Source organism: Eleutherodactylus coqui, chromosome 9 (genome assembly GCF_035609145.1).
Source record: "Eleutherodactylus coqui strain aEleCoq1 chromosome 9, aEleCoq1.hap1, whole genome shotgun sequence".
In the NCBI taxonomy this organism is placed as follows: Eukaryota; Metazoa; Chordata; class Amphibia; order Anura; family Eleutherodactylidae; genus Eleutherodactylus; species Eleutherodactylus coqui.
The window spans coordinates 800001-810000 of NC_089845.1; the positions used below are offsets into that span (position 1 = coordinate 800001).

General features: G+C 47.4%; 1 protein-coding gene across 2 annotated transcripts in view; it reads left to right on the plus strand.

The window, feature by feature from the left end:
* The window catches only part of NDUFS6 (NADH:ubiquinone oxidoreductase subunit S6), a 26256-nt gene that overhangs the window by 5372 nt on the left and 10884 nt on the right, over nt 1-10000 (plus strand). The window contains exon 2 of one of the 2 annotated variants that reach the window (XM_066579083.1): nt 5558-5611. The exons of the other annotated variant lie outside the window; for it this stretch is intronic. Within the exon in view, the coding sequence (XP_066435180.1) occupies nt 5558-5611 (54 nt within the window). The remainder of the gene's footprint in view (nt 1-5557; nt 5612-10000) is intronic. 2 annotated transcript variants of the gene reach the window in all.

Genomic DNA, 10000 nt, shown 5'->3' on the forward strand with positions numbered 1-10000 from the left:
CTGTACCTACGCACACACTATATACCTGTACCTACGCACACACTATATACCTGTACCTACGCACACACTATATACCTGTACCTACGCACACACTATATACCTGTACCTACGCACACACTATATACCTGTACCTACGCACACACTATATACCTGTACCTACACACACACACACTATATACCTGTACCTACGCACACACTATATACCTGTACCTACGCACACACTATATACCTGTACCTACGCACACACTATATACCTGTACCTACGCACACACTATATACCTGTACCTACGCACACACTATATACCTGTACGCACACACTATATACCTGTACCTACGCACACACTATATACCTGTACCTACGCACACACTATATACCTGTACGCACACACTATATACCTGTACGCACACACTATATACCTGTACGCACACACTATATACCTGTACGCACACACTATATACCTGTACGCACACACTATATACCTGTACGCACGCACACACTATATACCTGTACGCACGCACACACTATATACCTGTACGCACGCACACACTATATACCTGTACGCACGCACACACTATATACCTGTACGCACGCACACACTATATACCTGTACCTACGCACACACTATATACCTGTACCTACGCACACACTATATACCTGTACCTACGCACACACTATATACCTGTACCTACGCACACACTATATACCTGTACCTACGCACACACTATATACCTGTACCTACGCACACACTATATACCTGTACGCACACACTATATACCTGTACGTACGCACACACTATATACCTGTACCTACGCACACACTATATACCTGTACCTACGCACACACTATGTACCTACGCACACACTATATACCTGTACGCACACACTATATACCTGTACCTACACACACACGCACACACTATATACCTGTACCTACACACACACGCACACGCTATATACCTGTACCTACACACACACACACACGCTATATACCTGTACCTACACACACACACACACGCTATATACCTGTACCTACACACACACACACACACGCTATATACCTGTACCTACACACACACACACACGCTATATACCTGTACCTACACACACACACGCTATATACCTGTACCTACACACACACACGCTATATACCTGTACCTACACACACACACACACTATATACCTGTACCTACGCACACACTATATACCTGTACCTACACTATATACCTACACACACTATATGCCTGTACCTACACTATATACCTACGCACACACTATATACCTGTACCTACGCACACACTATATACCTGTACCTACGCACACACTATATACCTGTACCTACGCACACACTATATACCTGTACCTACGCACACACTATATACCTGTACCTACGCACACACTATATACCTGTACCTACGCACACACTATATACCTGTACCTACGCACACACTATATACCTGTACCTACGCACACACTATATACCTGTACCTACGCACACACTATATACCTGTACCTACGCACACACTATATACCTGTACGCACACACTATATACCTGTACGCACACACTATATACCTGTACGCACACACTATATACCTGTACGCACACACTATATACCTGTACGCACACACTATATACCTGTACGCACACTCTATATACCTGTACGCACGCACACACTATATACCTGTACCTACGCACACACTATATACCTGTACCTACGCACACACTATATACCTGTACCTACGCACACACTATATACCTGTACCTACGCACACACTATATACCTGTACCTACGCACACACTATATACCTGTACCTACGCACACACTATATACCTGTACCTACGCACACACTATATACCTGTACCTACGCACACACTATGTACCTGTACCTACGCACACACTATGTACCTGTACCTACGCACACACTATGTACCTGTACCTACGCACACACTATGTACCTGTACCTACGCACACACTATGTACCTGTACCTACGCACACACTATGTACCTGTACCTACGCACACACTATGTACCTGTACCTACGCACACACTATGTACCTGTACCTACGCACACACTATGTACCTGTACCTACGCACACACTATGTACCTGTACCTACGCACACACTATGTACCTGTACCTACGCACACACTATGTACCTGTACCTACGCACACACTATGTACCTGTACCTACGCACACACTATGTACCTGTACCTACGCACACACTATGTACCTGTACCTACGCACACACTATGTACCTGTACCTACGCACACACTATGTACCTGTACCTACGCACACACTATGTACCTGTACCTACGCACACACTATGTACCTGTACCTACGCACACACTATGTACCTGTACCTACGCACACACTATGTACCTGTACCTACGCACACACTATGTACCTGTACCTACGCACACACTATGTACCTGTACCTACGCACACACTATGTACCTGTACCTACGCACACACTATGTACCTGTACCTATATACACAATATGCATCGTCTCTATTTATTCCAGGTAGGAATTAGCCGGCTTACTTACGAGGATGATGTGAGTGTAAGATTATCTGCATATACGCCTTGTGATCTATTCGCTCATATGGATCCTGCAGAGACGGTCTTGCACATATGGATTTGATTGGCATACATTATGGCCCCATAGAAATCATTCAGCTGATTATATAGACCTGATATTTCACTTAGGACCGTACTCGAACGCATGCGCTATGTGAGAGTGAGTGCCCATCTTTATTATACACTGTTGTCATGACAACGACATTTGTGGTTTTACATTTGGCCGTAATAGAATCCCGGTATTCGGCCGCTAGGCGCATGCGCCACAGACTCACAGGTCTAACGGTTTTCTCCAATCAGTCAGGGCTCTCACGAGACCGGGCTTTTTTTGCACATGCGCAGCAGTTGGCACCACCGTTATGACATCACTGCTGTCCTCACACGGCTTTGTGGGAAGGTCGCGATAATGTGCAGTTCTCGCGCATGCTCAATTCAGCGTGACGCCGCGCTGTACTTGGATACTGACATATCATGGGCTTTTCATGTGGACATACAGCAAGCACACCTGTTACCTGGACGCACCTGACTGAGGGCCAATGAGGATATGACGGGAGAGGGGGGGGTCTGAATCTAATCCACTCTTTAATTGGTTGTTGAGTAGTACTTGTGTGGATTTAGACTGTTGTTATGCCTGACAGACCATATTGGTTGAAGCATCGCACGTCTCTGCCTTATGGAGTTAGAATAAATTTGTCTTGTTACTTCTATTAAGCCTGGATTCATCTATGAGTTTCTGAGTGCCGCAACGTTATGTAATTTTGGATACACCAGTTGGGACGGGGGGGTCATATTGGAGCAGGCCCCGTATTTATTTATTCTTCCCCACTTGTGTGGTTAAAAGTTGGAGTGCTGCTGGCTGCTTCTTTTTGATTTGGATCCACAAAAAGATTATTCACAAGTGGAAAACATTCAGGACAGTTGACAATCTTCTCACCAAAGTTACTCCAAGGTCAGACTGTACATTAGGAGCCGCCGGACCTCCGCCCCGTGGACATGCAGCGGCCGCACGCCGCCGGACCTCCGCCCCGTGGACATGCAGCGGCCGCACGCCGCCGGACCTCCGCCCCGTGGACATGCAGCGGCCGCACGCCGCCGGACCTCCGCCCCGTGGACATGCAGCGGCCGCACGCCGCCGGACCTCCGCCCCGTGGACATGCAGCGGCCGCGAGCCGCCGGACCTCCGCCCCGTGGACATGCAGCGGCCGCGAGCCGCCGGACCTCCGCCCCGTGGACATGCAGCGGCCGCGAGCCGCCGGACCTCCGCCCCGTGGACATGCAGCGGCCGCGAGCCGCCGGACCTCCGCCCCGTGGACATGCAGCGGCCGCGAGCCGCCGGACCTCCGCCCCGTGGACATGCAGCGGCCGCACGCCGCCGGACCTCCGCCCCGTGGACATGCAGCGGCAGCACGCCGCCGGCCCTCCGCCCCGTGGACATGCAGCGGCCGCACGCCGCCGGCCCTCCGCCCCGTGGACATGCAGCGGCCGCACGCCGCCGGCCCTCCGCCCCGTGGACATGCAGCGGCCGCACGCCGCCGGCCCTCCGCCCCGTGGACATGCAGCGGCCGCACGCCGCCGGCCCTCCGCCCCGTGGACATGCGGCGGCCGCACGCCGCCGGCCCTCCGCCCCGTGGACATGCGGCGGCCGCACGCCGCCGGCCCTCCGCCCCGTGGACATGCGGCGGCCGCACGCCGCCGGACCTCCGCCCCGTGGACATGCAGCGGCCGCACGCCGAGGGAGCCGCCCCGTGGACATGCAGCGGCTCATCTGAGGTTGTATAAACATAATTTTAAGATTTTATAAGGACCAGAACTTTTTCAAATTATGCCGATATTTAACCCTTTAACGCTTCAGGGCGCCATTGAGGTGTGGGGTTTGTATAAATCAGGAGTCTATCCCACCCCATACAGCGCTGGTGCTTGCTGCCCTTGACAGCTGACACCCACCAGCGATCACTGCTCACTCTGAGCATGGCTGTTAACTCTTTAAATTCCCCAATTGTGGTATCTCATTGAGCAGTCCAGACAGACAGGAACAGGAAGCATGTGCACGATACTCACTTCCTGTTCCTCTGTCTGTCTGGATTGTTGAATAAACAGAGGTTCTTACCCTACGCTGGACATTCTCCGTTTTCCTGTGTAATAGAAACTACAGGGCTTTCTTAAAAAAAAAAAAAAAGCCCTCACAGTTACGTCGCTCCTGTGTACTGACCTCTGGCTTCCCTCTTACTACGCTAGCTGCCTGCTCCTCTGTACCGCAACTGATGCCTACCCATGTCCTGACCTCTGGCTTCCCTTACTACGCTACCTGCCTGCTCCTCTGTACTGTGAACTGATACCTACCTGTGTACTAACCTCTGGCTTCCCAGAGCACCCTACCGATCCACATCGGTTACGACTGACTCCACTCTGATCCAGATCGTTACACAGGGTGTACTTGGTTTGTTGTCACGACTGTGTGTAAGTAATTTTATATAGATGGGAATAAGAGAAATCCAAATTGCCTCTCAAAAAATCTCGAGTAAAGAGAATTTATTTATTTTTTTCAATGTACAACCCTTGAAGAATGCCACAAAAAATACAGCCTTTTGTCCTGAAAGCAGAGGGGCGCTGTTAGTGAGTTCAGCTCATCGATGAGCGTGGCGTGCGTACTTACCTTACTTGTACCGGAATGGCTGAGCTATGGTGTGTTTTGCTCTTTGGTTCTCTCTGTATAAAACAGATTTCCGTTCAATCATATCATCGGGTTCCAAAAACTCCTAGATGAGGTAGTGCAGCATGCTGCAGGAGAAATGCCCGACAGACCCCATTATAATTGGTGGATATGTTTAGGTCATAAATGATTTGTTTGGTCAGTGGATTGGTTTCCTGTTCCTACATTGGCTTGAGAATGGCCACCGTCGTGCTGAAAGCTTTAATGAATGATGAACATTTTTTTTGTGTGAAGTATTTTATTGAAGTTTAATAAATTTTATTTTCAGATTTTTGATGAAGGAGACTACAGGAAAATAAGATTTGTTGGAAAGCAGAAAGAGGTAAGACCTTGTGGGGGATATGTGCCCTCTGGCCCCGCTGGAGACTAGTCCCGCTGATTACATTTAATCAAGTACTCTCCTCTGAGTATTTGTGAGCTGCAGTCTCCTAAAAAGCTTCCTGCAGCCTTTTTTAATGTTTGTTTGTTTGTTTGTTTTTAATGGCTTATTTTTTTTAGGAGTCTTTTTTTTTTGCTTTTTTTTTTTTTTTTGGGTGATGCTGCGTTTTTAGTCAATATGCGGTTTTCTTTACAGATGTACAGTTGCCCACAACAGTCTAACTTTCACTGTATAACCACAAAACAATGTTATCATAGAATGGTAGAGTTGGAAGTGGCCTCCAGGGTCATCGGGTCCAACCCCCCTGCTCAGTGCAGGATCACTAAATCATCCCAGACAGATATTTGTCCAGCCTTTGTTTGAACACTTCCATGGAAGGAGAACTCCCCACCTCCCGTAGTAACCTGTTCCACTTATCGATCACCCTCATTATCTGAAAGTTTTTTTTCTAATATCTAATTTGTCTCCTCCCTTTCAGTTTCATCCCATTGCTTCTGGTCTTTCCTTGTACAAATGAGAATAGGGCTGATCCCTCTACACTGTGACAGCCCGTCAGATATTTGTAGACCGCTATTAAGTCTCCTTCCAGCCTTCTTTTTTGCAAGCTAAACATTCCCAGATCCTTTAACCGCTCTTCACAGGACATGATTTGCAGACCGCTCACCATCTTGGTAACTCTTTTCTGAACTTGCTCCAGTTTGAACTGGACCCAGTATTCCAGATGAGGTCTGACTAAGGAACAGTAGAGGGGGATAATTACCTCATGACATGTAGACTCTATGCTTCTCTTAATACATCCCAGAATTGTGTTTGCCTTTTTGGCTGCTGCATCACATTGTTGACTCATGTTCAGTCTATGATCTATTAGAATACCACAATCTTTTTCACATGTGCTGCTGTTTAGCCCAATTCCTCCCATTCTGTATGCGCTTTCTTCTGCTTCCTTCATTTTTCTTGCCCAGATGTAGGACTTTGCATTTCTCCTTGTTAAATACCATTCTGTTAGTTGCTGCCCCCTGTGCAAGCTTGTCTAGAACTTTTTGAATACTCTCTCTCTTCTCTAGTGTTAGCAATCCCTCCTAGCCTTCTGCTGTCTGCCAATTTGATCAGTTTCCCATCAATTCCCTGCTCCAGATCATTTATAACAATGTTGACCAACACTGGGCCTAGGACAGAGCCTTGTGGTACCACTTGATACATTCTTACATTACTAAGGTCAAGATAAACTATATCCACCGCATTTCCCTGATCATCCCAGTCGGTGATAATGCCATAGAAGGACATTAGATTCATCTGGCATGACTTGCTTGTTACAAACCCATGCTGGCTCTGGTTAATTACTCCATCTTTATCCAAGTATTCGCATACATGCTGTATAATAATTTGTTCAAAGATCTTTCCTGATATCGAAGTCAGGCTCACAGGCCTGTAGTTTCCTGGATCCACCTTCTTCCCTTTTTTGAAGATAGGGACAACATTTGCCATTTTCCAATCTTCTGGGACTTCTCCTGTTCTCCAGGAATTTTCAAAGATTATGGCGAATAGTTCAGCAATCACCTCCGCTGCTTCCTTTAGTATCCTAAGATGTCATTCATCTGGACCTTCAGACTTGAATTCATTTACGTTAGTTCAGTGTTCCCTCACCATATCCTTATCCTATTGAAGCCTCTGGGTACTTCAGTTTACTCCACCCTTTTGTGTCACCTAATTAGGGGGTATAAGCAGGGGCGTACCCACTCATGTTAGGGTCCGTTTTTAAAATCTGTAAAACTTCGTAAAGCGTTTAGTAGAATTGCTGAAAGTAACCTACAGAATGTCCCTCCAGGATTCCCACCTGTTAGGACAACAGGGCCGCCATGGGGTCCGGAGGCTGCAACAGAGCAAGGACACCCACTGTACAGTTAGGTAAAAGGCTCTGATGTGGACCCCGCGGTATGTCAGCCATTATGACCAAGGTGGAAAACCCCATTATGGGTATATTCACACACAGTACAAAGCAACAAAAGCTACTGCCAAAACTGCCGCAGCACTCTATGGCCAAAGACACAGAGCTTTCTTGTATCTGGGTATGTTCATACAGCGTAACTTTCCTCAGAAACAGTCCTGTCACTTCTTAGCCCTGAAACACTATTTTCCACAGCAAAAATCCACATGTGGATTTGTGCAAAGAAAGCTGCAAAATGCTTTAGATTTAGAGGCAGAATTGGCTATGGAAAATTCATCTGTGAACAAACCCCGTAGGGCTGTTGTCCCATAGAAGCATTGCCACTGGCGAAGGGTAACGTCGCACCGTAGGACAGCCGTAGGACAGAACTCTGTTGTTGAGCTCTCTTTCTTTTTACTCCTTTTCAGTGAAAGGAAACCCTTACTTTTCAGGGGTGAATATAATGGGCGACTATCAGGATAAGTTTAATGAAAACAAAGGTTTGGTACAGTGTTGGCTAGTAGAGCAAAATGTGGTTGTTCCTAGCAAGCAAGAGAAACCAAGTAATCTTGTAGGTATGATAGCTTTTAATGGCTAACAAAAATACATGATGTAATAGCGAGCTTGCGAACCTCTCGGTCTCTTCGTCAGGCTAAAAATGGATTAGATCTGAAGAGGCATGGATATTTATACCCACAGAGAGGAACATTTTGTACCATCTTAAACGGACATTTATAAATCAGGGCTACCATCCCACCTCAACTGATGACCAAATCACCAGAGCCACCAGGATACCCAGAAATCAACTTCTCCAATACAAGAAGGAAAGAAACAATCGTGTGCCTCTAGTAGTGACCTACAATCCGCAACTAGAGATACTAAGGAAAACCACAAAGAAACTCCATCATACCCTACACAAGGATGACCGTCTGAAAACCATATTCCCGGACCGTCCGCTTCTGTGTTACAGGCAACCTCCTAACTTGAGGAACTTTATAATCAGGAGTGCATTACCCTCTGACACACAAAAAGGAACTTATCCCTGTAATGTAAGGAGCTGTAGGACCTGCTGACATGTACTGACTATGGACAGGATACATAACCCCAACACACAGCAGGACTATAAGATCCCTGTAATGTAAGGAGCTGTAAGACCAGCTGACATATACGGACCGCGGACAGGATACAGATCCCCAACACACAGCAGGACTATAAGATCCCTGTAAGGTAAGGAGCTGTAAGACCTGCTGACATGTACGGACCGCAGACAGGATACATAACCCCAACACACAGCGGGACTATAAGATCCCTGTAATGTAAGGAGCTGTAAGACCAGCTGACATGTACGGACCGCAGACAGGATACAGATCCCCAACACACAGCAGGACTATAAGATCCCTGTAATGTAAGGAGCTGTAAGACCTGCTGACATGTACGGACCGCGGACAGGATACATAACCCCAACACACAGCAGGACTATAAGATCCCTGTAATGTAAGGAGCTGTAAGACCTAACATGTACGGACTGCAGACAGGATACATAACCCCAACACACAGCAGGACTATAAGATCCCTGTAATGTAAGGAGCTGTAAGACCTGCTAACATGTACGGACCGCCGACAGGATACATAACCCCAACACACAGCAGGACTATAAGATCCCTGTAATGTAAGGAGCTGTAAGACCTGCTAACATGTACGGACCGCAGACAGGATACATAACCCCAACACACAGCAGGACTATAAGATCCCTGTAAGGTAAGGAGCTGTAAGACCTGATGACATGTACTGACTATGGACAGGATACATAACCCCAACACACAGCAGGACTATAAGATCCCTGTAATGTAAGGAGCTGTAAGACCTGCTGACATGTACGGACCGCGGACAGGATACAGATCCCCAACACACAGCAGGACTATAAGATCCCTGTAATGTAAGGAGCTGTAAGACCTGCTGACATGTACGGACCGCCGACAGGATACATAACCCCAACACACAGCAGGACTATAAGATCCCTGTAAGGTAAGGAGCTGTAAGACCTGCTGACATGTACGGGCCGCCGACAGGATACGGATCCCCAACACACAGCAGGACTATAAGATCCCTGTAATGTAAGGAGCTGTAAGACCTGCTAACATGTACGGACCGCCGACAGGATACATAACCCCAACACACAGCAGGATTATAAGATCCCTGTAATGTAAGGAGCTGTAAGACCTGCTAACATGTACGGACCGCAGACAGGATACATAACCCCAACACACAGCAGGACTATAAGATCCCTGTAAGGTAAGGAGCTGTAAGACCTGATGACATGTACTGACTATGGACAGGATACATAACCCCAACACACAGCAGGACTATAAGATCCCTGTAATGTAAGGAGCTGTAAGACCTGCTGACAT